We start from the raw sequence: 23,482 nt of genomic DNA, 5'->3' as shown, positions 1-23,482 counted from the left end.
ACAACATTAAAGCAAGGGAAATAGTCTGGGATTAAAAAATGTCTTGGGCGACAGTTTTTACACATTAGAACAGACTGGTTACAAAGCATCATCAAACCACCGCCATAGGCGGATGGTAGGAGATATCATATCAATAATTCCCTTTGAGGAGATCCTTTTTATGTGAAAACCCCCCAAATGTAACTGCCTTTTACTTTCTTCTGAATGTGCAAATTTGCAGCCAAGTAAATGTCAACTTGTAATTGAGTTATCAGGAGGGGTGCCGCAGATCGCAGCTGGACTGCTACCATGGTTTCACTCTGTGTTTGCTCTGCGTCACATGTATTTGTTTATTCCTGAAAATGCCACAATATTATTTTAAAGCTTCACTTTTGCAGGGTCTGGCATTGAGCTATTTCCACTTGCTTATGAAGTCTCCAAATGGAAATCGCATCTTTTCACGTGAGAGACGTTTACCTTTTTGGGAAGGTGTGTGAATAAAAATATTTCTGTGATCTAATTAGACTGTCAGAGTTACATCCGCTGTTGAGAAGCCTCACGTTGGAATAAAAATTATAACCATGTATAGAAATCATTTCAACCAGCCTCGAACCTTCACACACACATATCTTTGTTGTGATGATGGCCGTATGTACAGCTTTAGTGGTTCTATTGTGTATAAGACGTGCACTGTCCTTGTAGATGGGAAAAAAATGATGCCCTCTATGGAGGGAAGTGGCCTCCAACAAAAAATAAGTCAATGTGTTTTGCCAGTAGCACAAAAGAATCAAACAGTCATTGTTGCTCGGGCAACTTTTTTCCAGTAATAATTTTCCTTGAGAGAAGCACCCATCATACAACATTGTGCCCACTGAGCACTGCTCAAGACTCAATGATGAGGGAAGTGATCAACTGCTGCCACTCAAAGTGCATCTGGGGTCAGCTGATTGGGAGGAAAATCAAAGGACAATTTCCTTGATTTCATCGCATGAAATGAGCCACAGTAATTGGGTATTCATGGAAGTAGGAGTTTGGAGGTTTAGGTTTAGACCTCCAGTGTGTAACTCTTGTCACCATGCATTCTGTGAGCATGTGGAGTTTTCTGAACTGATGACTCTACATCCATGTTGAACTGTTCTCTTTAAATATTTTGTTTTGGTATCTCAGGAGAACAAAGGTTAATCCCCTGATTTCTTTCAACATTACTCCCACTCGTGTTTCAGATAACTAGTGATAATTCCTTAAGTTTGTTACACACGACACACACAAACTAGTGACTGGTGACCTGTAAAGCAGTTGTTTTCAGTCTAACTGAATCATTAGAATCAGTTAATGAAAACAATTTGTTGACCGGAGCACAGACTCCTGTCTGACACAGGCCATGCACTAACTGTCAAATACAAATATGAAAACACTGCCCATCCTAAACATCATGTCACACACACACACACACACACACACACATCCTCTGACACGCAATGAGTAAGTAAAATGTGCAGACGTCAAACACAGCAACTTGGCTCCATGTAGCGTGTGGGGTTTTATAACAGAGCCAGTGAGGCTTTCCTCACTCCATCAGTGTTGGTCCCTGGTGAGCAGAGGGGAGAGAAAAAGTGTTCATAGCCTGAGTAATGGGCTCTTAAAACTCTTTTCTTTCCGTGTGTGTGTGTGTGTGCGTGTGCAGGAGTGTGCGTGCGTGCGTGTGCCACTCTCTGCAAAATGTAATTCTGTGCATGGAAATATTTTTGCACACCAATGATAATTTACTGCAGTTAGGGGGAGAAATACTGATGATGGGGTAAAAATAAAATGTTACATTTTTATAGAGCCATTTCTTTCTTTTGATTGCTCCACAGTAATTAATGAGCCCAAATGGAAGTGTATGAAATAGTGTTTGCATGAAATGTTCTGCAAGTGTCTCTCATTTCTCCGCTAATGTATGTGAGGCAAGATTCTCGTTCCCTTTGTCGCCAGCAGATTCCATGCTCCTTTTAACAGACAAGGGCAGTCAGTGAGAGACTAAACTGGTGAGGAAATCTATAACGCATGACCGTTACAAAGGAATATAATTATGTACTTGGTCTAGAAGAAATAACAAAGAATGTCCTTGGGACTTTGCTTGCACCGCTATGAAATGTATGGATTAAAGCAGATAATTAAGTCCACTATGCACATTTTATGTTTAAGATGAATCCCTTATGTGTGCAGTAAAGTTCAAGATCAGTGTTATACCTCAAATGGCATTGAAGGGTAATGGAGGAGGATGCAAGGAATAACAAAATAATGTGGGGACACAAACACGGTGTGAAATGTCCACTGACAGCTAAGGCTGTCATGGTGAATGAGTTTCCTTTGCGGTGATTTAGTGGCTAAACGGCGTGGTGTGCAGTGTTACTGTCCCCCCATTGTGATATTTCCTTTTTGCAGTGACTACGACAGTAGTACTGACAAGTCTACATAATATCATTGAGCAACGAGCATTTAACCGTTTATAATCACGACTTAAAACTGAAATGTGTAACTTTTAAGTCAACTCTTACCAAATAAAGTATGTTCCCACAGTGCTGATTAAACTTCAGCTCAGTGTTGAAATGTTATTCCATTAGTTGACATTCCTGCACTGCACAAAGGAGGTGATTTGTTTAATGGCAAGAAAAATGGAGGCAACAGCAAAACTGTGCTAGTAAAGAACACACAACATGATTCTACTGCTCACAAAACCCAGTCGTTCAGCAGTTTTGATGGGATAAACGCCTCTTGCCCCCGCTGGTGTATACACACAAACACTCCCTCTGTCAGGTCTGATATTGCTTGACAGGGCCTTTTCTTGTGAGGGACACAGCACATACAGTACTTTCTGTTCATGTTAGCCGGATTAGGATTTGGATTAGGGCTGCAATCAACCAAAGAAATACTTGGTCGACTGAAGCCCTGAAATTTCGACATCACGTGCATCTGCGCAATATCATTGCCCATGATTTCCGAAAATATACTGTCAACTAGTGATATCAGCAAAAATAGAATTACAAAAAAGAAACAACATGGTAGTTGTGGTCTCCACCTGTGGGATGCTTGATTGACTTTGAGGCAAAGAATTTAAATTCTGACGGTTTGTTGGGGGAGGAAAATAATCTCTCCCATTTTTGTCCAATGAGGCTAGTTTTCAAGATTTACTGTCATTTCTCAGCATGTACTTTAAAAGACACACGTACAGACACCACCACCGCGACCCAGTAGCACTCAGACTCTCTCACATTTGGCAATGCTACAGTTTGCAATGTTTTCTTGGCACCAAAAACGGCACATACCCATACAAGTACAACCACCCATAGGGCTTCACAGAAACACAGTTTTCTCTATGGCCCTTCTGTTTTGTCCCATACACTTGTCGATAAAAACAAAAGACCAGACCAGGCCAGGCTGATTTCCCTTGTTTCTGTTAGTAAGAAACACACACAAAAAAACAGACACTCTGCTATGTCTCACACACACACACACACACACACACACTCACTCACACGCACGCACCGTGTCTCTGGGCTGGTCGAACAAAGGGTCCAGCTGCATCAAGCAAACGCCAGAAAAAGGGGCTTTCACTTGTTGTTTCTCAGTATCTGGAGATCTGTTCTCAGGAAACGCATGTCTCTGGTTGTCAAGGCAGACGCATACACACACACACAAACACCGATATACACTCACACTCATATAGATAGATTTTCACTGACACACATGGACAGGAATGACAGATTCACATTCAGGAAATGGAAAGCATGCAGCCAGTGAGAATAAGTGAGTAGGGAGTGGGAAGGACGGCTAGCTCCCGAGCAAGTAAATAACAGGTGTATGTTTACGTGTGCTGGGTGCATTAATGTGTGTATGGACACGAGGCAGGCACGTCAATAAAAAATTGTACCCGTTGACGGACATAGGCTGTTTAAATGGTGATTGATGTATGTGTGTGTGTAACACAGTTGTTGTTTTTTTTGTTGACCAGCTGTAGTACAGTGATTAGCTTGTTCCTTCATGAATGACAGCAGCCACAGTGTTCCAGATGCCCAGCAAGGACTCTGGCTGACTTTCAGCTTCCCTGGTTGTTATTGTTTTCCCAAGTCTCTCTCTTTCTCTGGCTTGGCTTTCCTTTAATGATTTCATGTATTGGCAAAAGTCCTGTGACAACTCTGTAGTGATTGGGTCTTAATAATAATAATAAACTTTATTTGTATAGCACCTAAATAAAAATGTAAAAAGAAAGGAGATGCAAATACAACAATAAAACACAATACAGGGTGGATGACAAACGAAAAGTCTAAAGTAAAAAAGTAAAAACCCTGTTTTAACTTTGAAATAAAACAAAAAATGCAAGTAAAACAGTAAAATACAACAAATGGTGGGATAAAGTAGGAAAAGGCTACAGTCAAGAGGTTAAAACCCTGTTGTAACTTTAAAATTCCTATTATAAAAGTATAAATATATCTCATGCCATTCTGTATCCTGAGTTTTAGTAGCCCATATATTGATAACATAAATACCTTGTGTGTGTATGTATTCATTGCACCTTTCTGTTCTGTTTAAGGTTATTTGAAGTGTCATAATAACTACATCTCTGACATTTATAACAAACCAAACCGTTTGAAAATCGGTAGAAAATTTAGCAAATTATGGTTATTTAAAAAGTCCAAAGTTATGTAAAAAGTCTTTATTTTGAAAGATGCTCTTTTATTTTGATAGCCCTTGGCTTTCTATTGATTGTTAAAGTCATGTGGGCAAGGTCACAGGTCAGATCGGCCACCTTGGATGCTATTTTGAATGGAAATGTGCTCCAGAGCAATCTGTTTTATCCACCGCTGTTCAGCCCTGGAGAAGCTTTGTTTACGTGAGTTTTGTTATATATTATATTTGTACAGTTCATAGTTTTTGCATATTGGTTGCTTATTTCATACGTTTTAGCTAATGACAAAAACTCTATTTTGTTGTGTAGCATGTAGCTCTACGTTTTAAGCTAACAGTGAAGTTTATCCTTTTATGTATATAGAAGTGTTTTTTTTCATGTATTTTTATTTCACTTTCACAAGAAAGAGTGTCTGGCTTTGTAAAGCAACTGACAACGACAAACAGTAAAGCTTCAACTTACTTCTACATGTAAGTCATCTTTTCAACGCCACACCAAGTGTTTAGCTATCGGTTATTTAGTGCAGAGTCACGCACGTGCAGTGGACAGAATAGTGTTCATTTTGATAGCTGTAATTTATATGCATACAAATATCTATTTCTGGCCTATTAAGGATTTCCAAATAATCCACATTTTTGTTTTGATGTAGCTCTGCATGTGGACGCAGTCATGCACATCTTGGGATTAAACTGAAATAACATACACAAACTCATAATAGCATTAACACGAGTAAAAGCTAAAAGTTGCTGGTAGCACTTTGTAGCCTTTGTTGCCATAAATTACTCGAGTTCTTGATTAAACAAAACGTTAAAGTGTCTAAGCTCTGAAGTTGCCGAACACACACACACACACACACACACTGTTCTGTGATAAACGTTTATGCATACACACTCTATACAGTGACACATTCACACACACAAATACCAAATTACTCATTGGTTTGCTGGTTAATGATTGGACTTTGGAGGATAGAGAATTAAATGGTTGACTAGGCAGACTTTTGCGAGATGTTCAGCACCCAAAAGTCTTTTCCACCTCTTCATTCTGCGCCTCCTCTCTTCCCTATCCTACCCTGTGCGCTCTATCCCGCATAGCAATGTCATTTGAATTGAGCTGTTCATTCAGCCAAGAACAGATAAATGCTGAATTGAGGGATGAACACAATAAAGAAATATAAAAAAGGAAGCTGGAAAACGGTGAAGGGGATGAAGCTTTGGTTTGGAGATGAAAAATGTTTTTCTTCCCTCTCTCTTTCCACAAAGAGAGGAAAGTGTGAGCAAAGTCTTTTGCACTCAGTGAGCTAAATCCTTGGTAGATACATATTATTCAGAGTTTTATTATTATTTTATTTCTAGCTATGTAATGAGCTTAAAGCTCCAGTGTGTCTTGTTCCCAAAACCCTACCGACCCCAGACTTTCCCCCTGCAGAGCTTTCTGAAAGGTTGACTCTAGGTTCACATTCCAACTGTTATCATTTCATTATTTATGTTTCTTTCACCTCACTTATGGTTTAAATGTCATTTTCTCCCAAGCTTGAAGGAAAATTCGAATAATAAATGTATATTTTTTGTGCCTCCGTGTTGCACCAAGGCATATTGAAAACAGTAGTGTAGGAAACACTACAAAGAAGAGCATAAAATAAATGTACTTACAAATCCACAGTACAAGACTCAGCTATAAAATATTTGTCTTCATTTTTAATTCAACAGCAGCATTTGTTCTGTTAAGGGAAAAGACAAATTACAGTACTGTATGCATAGAACTGGAATCAATGTGTACCTCGCTATAGTTACAATAAGAGAGCAATTAGTGCATTCCCTTGCTCTTATCAAACTTAGAAAAACTACATTAGTCTCACTGGACAAATTCAAACTACATAAGTTTATGAATGATATGGACAAATGGTTTGCAGTTTTTTTAACCTGAAACCTGCATTAAACACAACTGGAATCCCAGTTGCATACTGGATAGCTGCGGTTCTGAGTGAATATCTGTCATTTAACCCACATCTCCAGGAACTGTGCACCTGCAGAGTAGAAGATGCAGTTTAAGTGTATTAAAAGGCTCCCTGACGACTCGTGTGGAGCTGTGTGAGTTCGGAGCAGGGTGCTAATAAAAAAGCATTGGTGCACTCAAATAACCTCTCCTGGATAAATAAAGATTAAAATTGAAGGAAAGGCGAAAGGCGCACTGGAGATAGAGGCACCTTGTGTCCGTTCCCTCGCTGCCTCGGAAGTTCAGTGGCTTTGAGCTTAGTGTGAACTCTCGACCATCTCCTCTTTGGTTGATAGCATATCTTCAGGGTCATACATTTGGGTCGGTGAGGAGTCAGCTCGATGCAGACTGTCTTGAGCGGAGTGTGTCTTTTTTTTTTCCCCACGCTCATTCACTGCTCTGCCTACTTCATGTCTTATCTAGGAAAACACATGGCTGTTGTGTGTGTTGCTCTTGTCAAGTTACCTACTGAGCTGTTTATAATGTTTCTCCACAATGGTTCGTGCCAGCTGTTCTCGCTATTTGTGTTTGTGGAAGAAACCCATTTGGGAAAGGGGTTATGGTGTGTGTGTTTATTTCGGAGATTAGGGGAACTCACACAAGTGTGAATAATTCAGGCACTGTGGTGAGGTGGATTAGTGGGCAGTCGGGGGTTCTCCCCATCATGTCCAAGGTCAAGTGAAATTTGAGATGCCGGGCAAGAGGAGCTATGAGGAAAAGGAGTAGAGATTTGTTGAAGTAACTTTAGGTCAATGGAGGTCAATCAAGACTGGACATGCAACCAAACATATAAAAACCAGATTTTAAGTATCCCTGCCTCAGTCCTCTGATAGTATCAAGCCGGCCCACCTTAAACAAGGCAACTGTAATCAGAACCATCTAAATAAGTCAGAAAATGAACAATCATAAATCACAGGTGACGTGTGAGAGGCATGCTGGCAAGCTGGTGAATGACAACTGTGATGGATGTCAGGCTCACCAGACTATTAACAGGTTCTTGGATGGCTGGACTGGGTACTGCTTCAATCAGGATCCTTTCAGTAGAGAGGAAACTGGAACACAGTTCTGAAACTGTGTGAGGGTTTCCACGTCTTGTTCAGTCTAAAGGAGAGGACATAAAAGTGTATATACATGCAACATTTATAGCTGTCTTCCACTATACAGCAAATTATGGCAAAATTATTGAAGTTATTAAAAATTCCCAATATGGTCCTAGAAAATGTTCTCTTATATTTTAATCAACAGTATTTCCTTTTAACTCATTATGAACTCACCAGCATTAGTGAATTGCTGCCTACTGTTGCCTCAGGTAAAGGGGGAAACTCTCTAAAGATGCTAACAAACTGTATTAATATGATATTAGAAAGTAAAATAAAACTTACAGATTACCTTGTGACAATTGGTTGAGGTATTATTTTAGAAATATGAAATATGGTATCTCACTTTTTTGTCGTGTATTTGCTTTGCTTGCAGACAATAAGTGTTTTTTAGAGGCTGGGGTGTCAAAGAGAGTATGATGAAACAAGAAAATCCTATCGTTCAAAAGCCACCAGTCTTGGTAATCAGCAAGTCGGCTTAAATAGGACGTGATGTGAGCAGGGATATTCACACCTTGAGGTTGATACAATGTGTTTCTTCTTCAAAACCCCCTGCATTAAGTCTGTCTTGTAGCGGGCATATTAGATATGTAGACCCATAATTTCTTGCATGTTTTGTGAACATGGACCTTAAGGGCTGAATGTAGTGAGTGGAACAAATATGCTTGTTCTAAGTCCCAAAGCTGTTTGTTTGACTGCAGGGCTTCGATGTATTTAATTTCATTAATTATGTGTGTGGGTGTGTGTGTGTGAACATATGTGTTTCCAGGCCTTTTCTGGTAACTCCAATTCAGAGAGTGCTGTTCGCCATGAGCTTCAGCAGGGGATCGTGGCTCGATTCCTCAGGCTTGTGCCGTTGGACTGGAGTGAAGAGGGACGGATCGGCCTGCGCGTTGAAGTCTACGGATGCTCCTACTGTGAGTGGAGACAAACACACACAAAAAAACACTCAACGAAGAACTGTTTCATAAAAAAAAAGTATTCATAGTGATAATTATAGCTCCTTATAGACCCTAATGAAGGTTTGTCAGTCTAGTCCTGTCACATAGCCTTTTTCTTTATTAGAAGCAACTTATGTATAAAAAGTCAATTATAAACCCAGTTTGAAAACCTGTGTGGACAAATAAACATCCAACAAAATCTTGCATTTTCTTCCATTCCTCCCAGGTCAGGTCATGGAGGCATCATGTTAAGCAGGGTTTTCCCGACGTTCCTTCACCCCATCACACTTCCAAGCTTTTAACCCTTTAACACCTAAGCATCAACGTGTTCATCTGGACTTTTTTTTTCTTATTTTAACCATAAAAGGGCCAGAAAAATCCTGTGAATATGTGCTTTTGCCCATTATTTACAATTGACTGCACATTAAATTGTGTAGTAACAATTTAAAATGAAGAAAAACTGTTTTATTTAAAAAAAACAAAACACTGTAGTTGTACATGAACACCAGATTGTGTGTATTAAATTTGAAATTTGAACAGTATTAAACATATATAAAATAAAAAAAAATTGAGCTTTTGTCTCAATGTCCAAAAATAGGCCAAAAAAATGGAAACTATGTACAGGCGTTTTTCCAACTCTCTCCTCTCTGGTGGCAAAGACACTGATTCGCCGGCTTCCTGTGACAGCGCAAGTTAAATTACCATAATAACCACATGTTGGCTTTGAAGTGCAACTTCTCAGCTTTTTAGAAACGGTTGGAATTTTTCCAGTAGCACAAAGCATAGTGTAATTGCGGTAATCCCTCCTGTGATTCTGTCTCTACCCCAGGGTTTCCTCCCAGTGGTTTGTGCCTCATCTGGCTCCATGCAACGTAAAGAAGGAGCAATTTGACTAAAAGCTCCTCAACCTTTCTTTAAGGCCGAGTCCAGCCACCCTAAGGAAAAAACCTCAATCTGGCTGCTTGTAACCGTGATTCCTTGTAGACACATACATCCTGTGCCCTGTTGCACCCTGACAAACGCATACCAACACACATACACTCACACTCACTGTCTTTAGCTTTCTAACAAATGTATCATCCAGGGAACTGACTCTCTTGCAGCCTCTGTGCTCTCATCCTATTAAAGGTTGCCAAATTGATTTTGATAACAATTTTCAATTAAGACTCTGCATAAATTACTCTTATAAGTGGCGCGCACATCTTCTGTTCCACATCTTCCGTGTGTGTGTATGAATGTGTATGAAGACAAGGGCATGAATTGCATTTCACTCGGTCCTCAGCCTTTGGATTATATATCCCATGTTTTATTCCTTTCCCCTGTAAGAGAGAAGCAAGTCAGCAGCGATAAGGACACCAATAAGTTATAACACATACACATAATTATAATATAATGATTTGTATATGCACAGATGATGAAGTGCTTGCCCATCACCATCCCCTCACGCACACTCACAATTAACTATAACAAGGAAATAATAGACGACACACTAAGGCTTTATTTGTTTTGTTAATCACTAAAAACCTGTTGCTTTCAGCTATCTTAATTTAGTTAAACCTGTGTATAGAATTTGATATCAAGTCATTTACATTGTTCTTTAATGTGACAATGTATTCTTGTTTTATTACAACTCTGTCATATCTCGTCTTTCTATAAGACAATAAAGGAGGAGGAGAAGATTTGTCAGATTTCCAGCATCGGCAGACTGACAGGATAATTATGGCCACATCAGTACAAAACAAAATACTGAATTAAATATAAGTTAAACTCAGCAAAGGTTTATTCCTTAACTTTAGAAAAAAAATTCTCGGAACAATTAATGCCTACACTTCGAAATGTTTGAAATAACATATATGATATTACACAGCCTATACACTCAAAGTCACCATAGCCAACAGAAAAAGTTGGTGACTGGTCTAATTCCAAGTTGTGCAAGATTGAAACTGTCATGAGCTACAGCTAAATGCAGTGTAGAACGAGGTAAGATTGAGTCATGAGTGGTTGTAGTTGTGTGTGTCGGGAACTGACAGAATACTTGGAAAGTGACAATAATGTAAATCACATTTCACTTTCATTACATTCTCTCTCGCTCTCTCACTATATTTTATATATATATATATATACACACACACACAATCACACGTGTGTATATGTATGTATATATATTTATTCACCTAACTAAAAGTATTAAGCTTGCTGTTGCCATGGTTTATCTTCTGTGGTGGATGGATAAAAACTGATAGAGAAATAATTGGTGCCCCTCCGATTACACAAGCGTCGCAGTGCTAATCAGAAGCCTCAGAGTAACTTTCACTGAGTCTTTGCTGTCAGCTCAAAAATGTTTTCCCCCCATTTGCAGATTGAACTTTTAAACTTTCAACCCCTCTTCTCTCTTTGGTCTCCGTGCTAAGCAGTCCCATGTCTCCTGAAATCCCACACTGCCCCATCGGCAAGCAATTCGATCGATTCTCCCAGACACTGACTGTCCTCAAGGTCTGACCACATCGCACCGCACTCAGTGGGTCGTCGTCATTGTTGAGAAACACAAGGCCTAAAAGGATATTGTAATTGGAAACTAAAAGTATTTATTTTATCCCTGGATATTGGATTATGTTGGTTTTGGATTGCTTCATCCCCATTCCAACAAAGTTCTGTGCTGCTTTTTCAGGTGACGCTAACTTTTTTTTTCTTCCACGACACATCAAAATGTTGACTGTGAGGAAAAAAAAGAAACTGCTATGACAGCAATCAAGGAAGTTGTTTTTTTTTTGTTTTGTTTTTTCAAGTTCAGATAGAATAATTCGGCAGTGTAGTGGTTAGCACTCTCGCCTTGCAGCGAGAAGACCCGGGTTCGAGCCCCGGTTGGAACAAGGGCCTTTATGCATGGAGTTTGCATGTTCTCCCCGTGTGTGCGTGGGTTCTCTTCGGGTTCTCCGGCTTCCTCCCACAGTCCAAAAACATGCAATGTGGGGATTAGGTGAATTGGACACTCTAAATTGACCATAGGAGTGAGTGTGAGAGTGAATGGTTGTTTGTCTCTAGTTGTGTGTGGCCCTGCGATGGACTGGCGAACTGTCCAGGGTGTACCCCGCCTATCGCCCGATGTAGCTGAGATTGGCACAGCACCCCCCGCGACCCTCTGGTGGAGGATAAAGCGGTTAGATGATGACTGACTGACATAGAATAATTCTTTCACTGGATGCGTCAATTCTGATTTTATCTTTCCGAACATAACAGTGGAATAAGACGTGTATAAAAGTGTAAAACATTTGAGCTTTAATACCTGATGCGTTTGCTCATTTCTCTAAATAATGTCTCCCTGAGATGCTACTTAACAAGACAGACAAGCCATTTAGTGGATGATGTTCAAGGTTAATAATAATAGCTTCTTTCAAAAGAACATATTGGTTTCTAAGCCAAATAGGCACACAACATGTTTTGACACGTGAATGTCTGCCATGCCTTGACATCTGTCAGATGAGACATGTACTCACATTTAGGCACAAGTGGGATATCAGGGATGACAGACAGACACATTGTCAACTGTATAATATACATTTACAGGTACTATAAACGAAGTGCTCTCTCTTTCTCTGTTGTGGTGTTTTTGCACCTGTATCTTTTCTTAGTCAGCTCAACGCACGCCCTGATTTTTTTTGCTCCCCCTTGATGCAATTAATTTTAATTAAAGGCGACATAGACCGGAAGCTCCAATTAACGCTGCGTGTGTGTATCTGCGTCATTACCTCGTTTATGAAACCCTAGAGTTTCAGAACAACAGCTCAGCCACTGCTGAGAAAATAGTGTTGTATTGTTTTCCTGGGCTCTGCGGCACTTCCGCTTCACTTAATTTGATGTCGTCATCAGAAATCCTCACCACTCCTCTCACCACCGTAGCGCCTCCTGGTGCGTACATTCAACCGCAGAAGAAGAACTACTACTCTCGTTGTAGCTGCTGAGATGCAGAGCATCCACCGTGCCAGAGGGGGAGCTGTGTATCTGAGAGCTGGCCTATCTATTACGTCACTTCCAGGTACCTGGCCAATCACAGGACAGTAGGAAAGCTCTCGTTGGCTGGCCAATCACAACACAGTCCATGTTCTGGGGGTGTGGTTTTGGTCTGAAACAGCACGGCTGAGGAGAGCGTCAGTGAGGAGATATTTTGATCGGCTCGTTTGCAGTAATTAGGAAGTTTTTAATCATGAAAACAAGTTATTATATGTAAGTAGACCTCCATAACTAACATATATGTGTGATACAAGCATTCTATGTCGCCTTTAAATTCTTACTAAGATGCATCTGGAGTGTAGATTCTCATGATTTTTGTCGACTTTTCACACACTGAACCTAGTGGATGCTGCCAGTTTACAAACTTGAATTCTTAAGAGGCAAACGTGCTATAGATTTTATATTCCCAGAATAATTACAAAATGTGTGTTATATATGATGATTCTACATTTTGAATGTACAATAATTACACAATAATTGTGGAATGAAAGGCAGTGTGTGTCTGTGCCAGAGCCAGAGGCCATAAAGGAGTCATGATCCAGTGTGCTGTGAAATTTACATGCTCATTTCCATTTTGATGAACATAGGATCAACAGAAAATCAATTAGTTGAATCGGAAAACGGCGAAGCCAGCGGATGGGAAAGGAAGTGAAGTCGGACAATTTTCTACACAAACGCGATTGCGCTCGCGCAAGTTGAATTTCAAAAGGGTGCGAGCATATCAAATCTGACTTTACTCCGTTTATGCCAACAGTACTTTAAATCAGTTGTCAGTGTGATGTATTACCATCATCTGTTGAGTCTCAGAACTCTTCTCATGTAGATCTTGTTTATGGATAGCATCTATCTCGCTAGTAGGACTGAGGCCAAACACATAAATTGCTAAAAGAGCATTGTTGTAGTCCAGGCACAGAGGTTTAATGTGTTTGGGGAAAAAAGGAGTGGTATGAAAATAGTACAGTGCTGTGAGGAAGGAGGTTATTTACCAGCAAAATGTATTTTTGCTGTTTCTTTCTATCAATATTTATTAAAGTATAATTATAAATTGTTACTGTTGTTTCCAGCCAATTATCAAAACATGCAAATACATTTCGATTCACATTGTATGAAGCATTTGTGAAGGTGCACAGACAGTTGTGCATTCATTCACTTGTTGGCTTATTGCTATGGCTACAGGTAAATCCTCAAACAATACTCACCAGAAATACACTATTCATGCACACACAAAACAGTTTGTCGTCCAGCTATTTCCATTAATATTTTTGGCCGACCCGGTGGAACCAGAGATGATATTTTCCAGCAATTATCTTCAAATGTCTCATTTCTTTTTTTTCCCCTGACCATACCATCTATTTCATGAGGTGACTTGTCGAAAATATCACCACCGTGTGTGTGTCTGTGGATGCCACAGGTCCGTAAATGTACTCCTGCTTGCTCAGGCTCCTCGATACTTTCCCAGTATTCCCAGTTGACTGTACACCAGTGGTAATCACACTACTACTATCACTTTAATTCCACTTAGACTTTTTAATTTTCTTTTTACTATTGTTTCATAAAAAAAATGGTGGCTCTTTGTGTTTGTACAAACCTTACACCCATTTTGCGGGTGCTGAGTTTTAGACTCTGATAAGTACTACCATTAGAAGATTATTTTGTTTGATGTCTCCCACCATCTGTTTCAAGGTCCAAAGTGTCCATGGGTCAGTGATCGTCGTGTCTCTTCATATTGCCCAAGTAGTTGCCCCCTCTTACTCTGCATTACAACCTACATCCCTGTTTCTGTTCTACTCTCTCCATCGCCCTGTTGTCTGCAGGTGTAGGTGGGGGAGGCTCCCCATCCTCAGCTGTCAACTGCCTTTTTGAGCAGCACACCCACCACCAGAGCTCATAAACGATTGGAAAAGTGTCAGCGACCACCTTAAACATGACCAGAGATGATGAGGAGGAGGAGGAGATGGGGAGGAGCCTGAGAAAGAGAGAGAGAGAGAGAGAGAGAGAGCAAATGAAATGATGGAAGGAAGATCAAAAAACAGATGCAGAGTAGGTCAGAGTAGAGAGTAATTGAAAGAGATGAAAGAACGAGTGAGAGGCAGTGAAAGAGATTGAAAGCCATGCATCTGCACCCAGGGACGAGCAGCATGTGATCATTTGAGAGGCACTGAACTTAGAACAAAAGGGAACAGATGTAATTTCCTAAATCCACCCCCCCACCCCCCAGCTGTGTGTGTGTGTGTGTGCGTGTGTGCGTGTACATTATGTGAGCAGGCAATAGAGCACGTATATGGTTAAGAGACATTGTGGCTGTGCACGTGTGTGTCTCTTTCCCTAGTTATTCTATCATATCTTTCTCTACTATCACCAGCCAGTCGCACAACACACACACATACTCCACAAGCCACTTGAGCAGCTGGGGTGATGACAGTAAGATTGAAGAGTGCCTCAAACGCTGCACTTTTTTCACTTCACGGAATCTCCTCCACCCTGTTGCTCATCCCTCCTCTCTCCCGTTCTCATATTAAGTAAACCCTTGTTTTTGCGTGATAAATACCTTGTTTGGGGTTAAAGTATATTTTAAATGTTACTGCTGCTTGAGTCAACTTGTGTTATTATCTGAAACCTCACCGGTGATATAGATGTTTTTGTTTTTGTACTTGGAGAATATGCTCTAGCGTCACCCCACCTGTAAGTGCCCATTTATCAACACTTGTGTTTCTCAGCGAGCATGATCTCTGCTTGTGTTGGGCAGAAATGCAGCTTCTACCACCAGATATTCAGCTAAAAAAGACTGAAAACACTTTAAGGTTTAATGTTTGCAAAGATCACATGTTCACAAAGTATTTTGGATCAATCTAAAATTATTTTAAATCACCCCCACTGAATTTATAATAGTCGTGAACAAACAATGACACCAATACGCTTCCTCGCAAGTTTTATTAATCTCATATAATATATGACTCACTATGGAAATTATCCGTTTACTGTCAGCATGTTTCACTGCTCACTGAGGGCAATTTTCATACCCCTGTTTAAATCTACATCTGCTCTGCATTTATTTAGCAAATATTTAAAGCTGCTAAGAATATTTTTGCTACAGGCCTTTTTTTTCCACAGCAGACGATTTGAAGTGTCAAAGCAGTAAAGGCACAGGTGTGAGTTTTAATATTAATCGTGGCTGTGTTTAATTCAAGTTTCCCCACTAAGGCAGAACAGTGTTCCTGTGAGAAAACATGTGCAATACTAGAGCCCTGAAACCAAAGCAACAATATGATATTCAGCCATAATTGATTTTGTCATAAACACCACTGCTTTTACCACATAGTCACATGTGAAAATGTCCTCTTTTAAACTGCCTGCTGGGTACATTTTCACTTGGAATAATAAAACCCTTATTGTGGAAATAGTCACCTGCATTTTCAACCCTCACTCATCCTGATGGCAAATATGAGCAGAGGCCATTTGCCTCTCCATCTGTTATCTGCACTAACTGACTGAACTATCTAGAATTACTTGTTTTTTTAACCTGGTCATAGGAAAGTGGAGGCTTCAGAGCTCCAGTGTTGGTCAATGTTTGATGATTTGACTAATCACTAATCTTTTTAGCTTACTTCCTCTATTTCTCTCACTGTCAATATCTCCCTGCCTTTCTCATGTTTTTTTGTCTACTGTCTCTTTTAGGGTCTGACGTGATCAACTTTGATGGACAGGGTGTCATCTCATATCGTTTTAAGGTACTGGGTTTACTTCCTTGATTCAGTGTGTTATTTGTACTAAATGTTCTCATGGAGTCATGCCGTTAATACTAAAAACATTGCTTTTGACATTATGTCATCAAATAATGCAATTGAAATGTATTGGATATACTGTATATAGTTTAACATTTCAGACTCTGACCAGGCTACTGGAAGACCTGAAAACTGCAGGTTTTTTTATGTTTGGCTGTCAAATACAATTATTTGTCATTATATTTGTCAACCAGTAGCTGTTGCTCTAAGACAGCATGGGAAGCTCAGCTTCCTCTAAAACCCTGTAAAATATGTACTGTGTTGTATTTACATTTCAATTCCAAAAGCGCACTAGAGCGCGATTTAGAATGTGTCATTAGTTCGTTCAGAATCAGCTGTTAATCACGGATGACAGAACTTCTTGCGTGATTTTCGTATTCTTGTTAAAGCCTCCGCATTAAAACCACTTGAAGCTTCAACTTTTCTCTATGGGACGACACAGAATAGGGTTTTTTTCACTGCAGTGAGCTCAACGGTGATTGGACAAATGCCACAAGATTGTCACTTCCAGGGAAGCTCAGCTCCATGACAGCAGAGCCTTTTCTGCCTCAGTCCTATGTGGATTTTGTGACGGAAGTCTGCAGATAAATAGCTGGTCACTGCACATTATTTGCTTTGCGATACAGCCACTTTTGTTTGTACATATAGACTGTAAATAAAACCACTATTATATCATTTCAGGTTTACATTGTTATTGTGTTTTCTTGTTCTAGTTGTTCGTTTGCAGAACCGATGTATGTTTAAAAGACCACAAACCGCCACTGTTGTCAACATTTATGTATTCAATTGTTTCAGATGAAGAAGATGAAGATCATAAAGGATGTGATTGCACTGAGGTTCAAGACATCCGACAGCGAGGGAGTGATTCTACACGGGGAAGGACAGCAGGGAGACTACATCACTCTGGAGCTTCACAGGGCGAAGCTTCTGTTGCAGATTAATCTGGGTGAGCAAGATTGAGATTGAGCACGTAACCTTCCTACCAGGTTTATAATAATGTAGATTTCTGTGTGTCAGTCAACTAGAGACAGAAAAGTGACACTCAAATACCAGCTCAGACCATCTACATATACAGCAACAAAGATACATTTCATAAAATTGCAAATAAGTGAGAAGCTAAATTTACACCATCAGCAAGTTGGCAAATGATGATATGAATGAAAAATATGCCTTGGGAAACGAAAGATGAATCCACACCAATCATGACATCGTTAAGTTTACAACGGGCAAATATATGCTTGTATATTAAGACGTTTAAAATAGACCTTTGAATCCTGATGTGCACACACACGGACCTCATTATGAAGACCTCATTGCCAGTCACAGTTTCTCTGTTTGGTCTGTTGGTTGGATGTAATAGTTACTCAGTGTAATGCATGCAGCCTCTCTGGTTGTGTTCGTACCTCTCTGACAGGTCTACAAAGTAATCACAATCATTGTGGGCTTGCCATTGACTCTAAACCGTAGAAATAAAATTTATGTCATGCCTGTCAAACAACCCTGTCACCCGGAAATTATGTTCAACTTAACTGCAACGTTGTAAATGGAATGCGAGTAGAGTGCAACACGGTAAATGGGCTGCATTTATATGAGGCTTTTCTTGTCTTAATGACAACTCAAAGCACTTGAATCACTTTCACCTATAAACAATGATCATGCACTGATGGCACACCCATCAGGGGCAGTTTGGGGATTTGTCTTACCCTGAAAAGCTTGTGTCACTGATCTTCTGATAAATAAACTGCTTCCTCCTCAGCCAGTGTTGTCATCTTGAGATAAAAGCTGATCAGATTTTTCGAGGAAAACATTTGTTTTACAAATTGTGCTGCAGGGACCGGGGTTGTTTATTTAGAGTTCCTGTTTGTGGTTAGGTTTAGGCAACAGAAACACATTGGTTTCATTTAGGGAAAGGTCAGTGTTTCAGTAAAAGCTCTACAAGCAACTCTCTTTCCCCGACTGCATCCATTAGCTGTGAGTGCCTTAACATAATCCCAAATGTTTAATATTACCCATGATATTGTGTGCAAGACCAGATATTTTGACAAAACATCTGTTTATCTATTAATTGACACAAAAGTAAATCATCTCATCTTTATCCCTATCCCTATTCAAATGGGATTGCTGATGTCTAATTTGCTCAGTACAAGAAATCTTAGTAAAACTACCACAATTGGGAGGGGTAAAATGGGGTTAATCCCAGGAGCCATTAACTGGACTGCTTGATTTATGCACCACCATCACCTCCTATCGTCATATGCATACTACACTGCTACTTGTTATCACAAGTGAAGACACACATCAATAGCACCTCGATCCATGCTTGAAAATCCTTGTAAACAGGAGATGGTGAAATATATACACACTTATTTACTGCTGGTCTATTCGCACAGGATTAGTATTACCTGAGGTAATATTCCCCCAGGTGAAAGTCAGCGCAACCTTTACTGACGTTGTCCGGTAATTATTACTGACATGGCACATTTGGACGGGACTAAAATCACTGAGAAGCTTTGTTAATAATGACTTTACCCCACCTCCTCATGTAAAACTAATCCTATCTGAATAGGGCTCTAGTCACTCATGGGAAAATGTGTTAATATCAACCTTGCCAAATTTGAATGGTTAAAAAAGTGTCTAAAAATGATGTTTCAGATCATGTAAAATTGAGCAACAGAAACACTAGTTTGTTTATCTGCTGCACATGCACACACAAATGCGCTTTAGTGCGTATAAGCAGATGAACGTTGCTGTTCTTCACTGTACAGAATAATATGTAAATACACAGATATCAAACCTCATATTCTGCAAATGCGTAGAAGCAACATCTTGACGAAACATTTGGTTTAGCTACAGTCCAGGCCTCTTTCTCCTTCTTTTTCTATTTGCGGTACCTGTAGCTTGACATCTCTTTTCTCGTACTTCATTTTCTCATCTTTAGGAATTTTAAATTAAGGAGCAGAGCATTTCTGCGTGTTTTTGCTTCGAGGTAAGACACATTCACAGGCTCCTCAGCTAGCTATAATGTAGTGTAGGAGCAGGTGAAGTTACTCACAAGCGAACAGTAAACTGCTGATAAAGTGCACTGAGGGTTTTTATATCATTACAGTGTTTGAGGAGGGAGAGCAAGCGAGTGAAGGCAGAGCCAAGGATTGAATGGTGCAAGCTGAGGAAGGAAGAAGGGTTGTGCAAAGTTCAGGGAAGAGTTGCGACAGGTTCTGGGAGGCAGTGAAGAGTCGGATGATGGGAAGTACAGCTAAAGTGTTGGTGGATACAGCCGAGAAGGTGCTTGCACCAGCCCATTCTCATTCCGAGGGAGCTATATACCCGAGTGCACCCTGCCTTTTCAACCTGGTGTGAACAGTGAATATGTTCTCATCCACTGTTTTCTAACACATAATGCATGTGTTAGGAGAACCTCTACATTTAATTTACACAGAATTTAACACAAATGTCTCAATGATAATTGTGAATTACGTTTGTTTTTACAGTGTTTATCCTGTCCCAGTTTAGTGGTATGGAAGTGATTTACGGAGACACATTTGCTGTCAAGATAACTTTATCTAGGAGCAAAAATAAAGTGTACGAACACAGCCTTTTACCTTCTTCGTTGTAAACAACAGCCACAGCAGTCCATAAGTGGGTGAAGCATCATTCACTGTTGACCAGCTGTGTTGCTGACAGAACCGGTATGGTGACCTTTAAGGATGCCTTCCTGCATCACAGACATAGTGACTGCAGTGTTTCATTCTCACACTCACTGTATCAACTAAAGGAGGCCTGTTACAGTACAAAGAGGCTTCAGATTGTTCAACAATTTTTTATTGCTGAAAATGGCAGATCAGCATTCAAATGCAATGTGCTATTAATGTATTTATTCAGCATTATGATACCTATTAAATTCCCCTTATTTATATTTTTAACATACAGTATAGTTTACTCACCATCGTAATTAATTTACAGCTTGTCAAAACATGTTTTAATGTCACCAACACTGTCGTAAAGATACAAAAGTGAGGACACATATACTTTGCTTCAGAGCTGGTGTTATGACATAAAAACACTCCTAGTGTGAAAAATACCAAGTGAACACTGCTCTCTTTGTTGTTTTGGATACAGAATAACACAGTCCCCTTGTACCATGGATTGAGCCATCATTTCTCCATGACAATCTAATCCCAGTGGAACAGAGAATAGCACAGTGAAAGCTTGAGCCATGAAGTTGTCTATTTCAGCTTTATGTTACTGACCAAAGCCAATGTTTTTTTATATATCTTACTATTATAATTACAGGCAGTAACCAGTATGGCTCCATCCTGGGTCATACGTCTGTGACCACTGGCAGCCTGTTGGATGACAATCACTGGCACTCTGTGGTGATTGAACGCTACCGTCGCAATGTCAACTTCACCTTGGACCGACACACTCAGCACTTCAGGACCAATGGGGAGTTTGACCATCTCGATCTGGACTACGAGGTAAGAAGCCAACATTATTGAGTTTTCATGGACAAAAAATGTGGAAATAATGTTCAGATTAACCCAAAAACCTAATTACAGACACTCATATTTAAACTATTTATACAGCTTATCTCATCTTGTGATGCAAAAGCAGCTTGACATCATATCACTAACAAGGGGGGAAACTTGTCGACCAAGGATTTTGTAAATAAATGAAATCTCAGCTTTTTTTATTCAGCTATTTCACCTTTATGTAAGTGATGGTTTAATATGTATGACCTAATGTCAGTCCAGAGGAGCTGACTGCCAACGCTTTAAAGAACAAATATATTCATTTAAATTACAGAAGTGTCAACTTCCTCTCTGGTAAGTACCCCACTGTTCTAATATGTATACTTAATGTGCACTTGGTACATAAAATTCTCATTTAAAGTCAGAGGAGCAAACACTTAAGCCAAGTCTATTTGTTTAAGCTTGCATCACATACTTTACCCTATTTTCATACTGGTGAGAAGCCAGTGGCTGCACACAAATGGAGTCTTCATGCATTTTTTACGAGTAGAAATCTGGCAATTGGCTGGTTTTCAGAGAACAAGCAGGGCTTGGAAAGGTGGATAATGTAAGGCCTCAGTCGGAGACTTCAGACAAGTAATGCAATTTTAAAATCTGTTCTAAAAACTACAAGTAAATACTTCACTCAGGCTAGAATTGCTCTTGTAAAATACAGATCACTTAAAGTTCTCTGTGCAAGTGGTTGATTTCAGTTTATAGTTTTTTTTATTGATATCAACATTTCTTTCCTTCCACTAGCTGCTTTTGGTGATTCTTGAATAATTTGAGGTCTAAATCACCAACTACTACCTGATTTCTGCCCTCATTGGTGCAGTGTGGTAGAATGTCTTTTGAAAAGCATCATCCTTATTTAAAACTCAGTGAGGCATTTTCTGCAGATTGGTGATGGTCAAGATAAAGGTTGAGCAATAAGTGATTTAAAAGAAAAGTGTACATGTAAGGGTTAAAAATGTGTATAGTGGAGGACAAATCCAGTAGAATTGCATATCTTTGTGTTATAAATTAACAGTGGTCCTGGAGATGATGGGTATAAAGTGTCAAGATGGTGGTTAACATCAGTCCTCATGCAAACTTTGTAAGAATCCTGGTTTGAAAGCCTTGGGCAGTACTGATGCTCAGCACAGATTATTCAATCTTCCAATGTGAGGAGTCCTCAGATACAATCTCAACCCACCAAAACAGCTTGGAGCATCAACATGTTTGCCCAATTAGCTCAAACCTATGAGAAACCTTCTCTTAGCTTGTTATTTATTGGGGTCAGACTCAAGTCACTTTGTTGCCAAATAACTTAATAATTGCATTTAATTTGTGAAGCTGCTCTTTTCTGTTTGTTTTTTTATTGTCTCAGTACTTCCAACATGTCAAATGCCTTTATTGATTTTGACAGTGCATCTTGGGGGAAAGAAAAAACTGCTCTACTCATGATAGCTTGACCTCCTCTGTGTGTACAGTACATTGATACTACAAAGGAAATTAGATATTGGTTTCACACTGTGCTGTAATGCTAATCCATGAAACTCACATAATTAATGTCACTCAGTAATGGAATGCAACGAGTTCAGCTAATAATACTAAACCAGGAAATTGATTTTGGAATACATAATGGGTATGGAAAGCATTTCTGAGTGTGTGTATGTGTAGTGGTGTATGGTGAATCCATATATGGATGTGCCCTTGTGTTTGTGAGTATATACACTATATTCATGTCTTGGAGTGTGACCTTTACCTGGTATGGCTGATATAGCTGATCTACTGTATCCCAGTGTTCAGCAGGATACAGAGAAATGGGGCAGGACAAACCACAGTCCAATTAAACTAAAGCTGTTGAATTAAGGGGTCTTCAGGGAAATCTGTACAACAGAGTGAACCAGGGGTGTGTGAATATGTGTCTGTATGTGAGGTAAACCCTGAATGGATCTCACCAGTGGTATTGCCTGTCTGAGTCTCTTGCAGATAGTGAAATTGTGGCCAGCTTTTACTCAAAGTGCGCCACTATACTCCATTTTCTCCACACACTCCATCATTGAAACATGACTATGTGTGTGAGAGGGTGAGTGTGTGTGTGTGTGTGTGTGTTCTACTTCCCTGTGAGCCTATAGACTAAATATCTGGGTGCACTTGTGTCCACCCTTGGCAGTAATTACCAAGACTATTGGAGCGTCACCACAGACACATACTAACACACATACATCGAGAGTTTCATATCGACTGGTAATTGCACGCCGTCCTCCATCATCTCGTCTCCCCTCAGAGCCCCTCGTGCTATGGCTGTACAAAGGAAAAAAATAACGGGAGATGTGTACGACTCAAAAAGAAGAAAGAACAAACTCATTCTATATATTTTTTATCCCTCAGTGCTTCCTTCCTGATGCCTGTTTACTGTCAAGTTTTGACGCCACTGTGCATTCATTCACACTGGCCTATAGGTGGTGCTACAGTTTATTTGTTGTCAGTTATGTTATTAATAATAATGTCTCTTTTC

The 23,482-nt window shown here is 39.8% G+C and overlaps 1 protein-coding gene across 2 annotated transcripts in view; it reads left to right on the top strand.

Annotated features, from left to right (window-relative positions):
• Window positions 1–23,482, top strand: part of cntnap2a (contactin associated protein 2a) — a 315,409-nt gene that overhangs the window by 152,247 nt on the left and 139,680 nt on the right. For both annotated transcript variants that reach the window (XM_044036945.1, XM_044036937.1), the window contains exons 4-7: window positions 8,510–8,657; window positions 16,365–16,417; window positions 17,267–17,417; window positions 20,762–20,946. In XM_044036945.1, the coding sequence (XP_043892880.1) occupies window positions 8,510–8,657; window positions 16,365–16,417; window positions 17,267–17,417; window positions 20,762–20,946 (537 nt within the window). The remainder of the gene's footprint in view (window positions 1–8,509; window positions 8,658–16,364; window positions 16,418–17,266; window positions 17,418–20,761; window positions 20,947–23,482) is intronic.

The sequence above is a fragment of the Solea senegalensis genome, linkage group LG1, assembly GCF_019176455.1.
Source record: "Solea senegalensis isolate Sse05_10M linkage group LG1, IFAPA_SoseM_1, whole genome shotgun sequence".
In the NCBI taxonomy this organism is placed as follows: domain Eukaryota; kingdom Metazoa; phylum Chordata; class Actinopteri; order Pleuronectiformes; family Soleidae; genus Solea; species Solea senegalensis.
The sequence above is the reverse complement of the archived record's forward strand: the minus strand, read 5'-3'. Positions and strand labels throughout refer to the sequence as shown.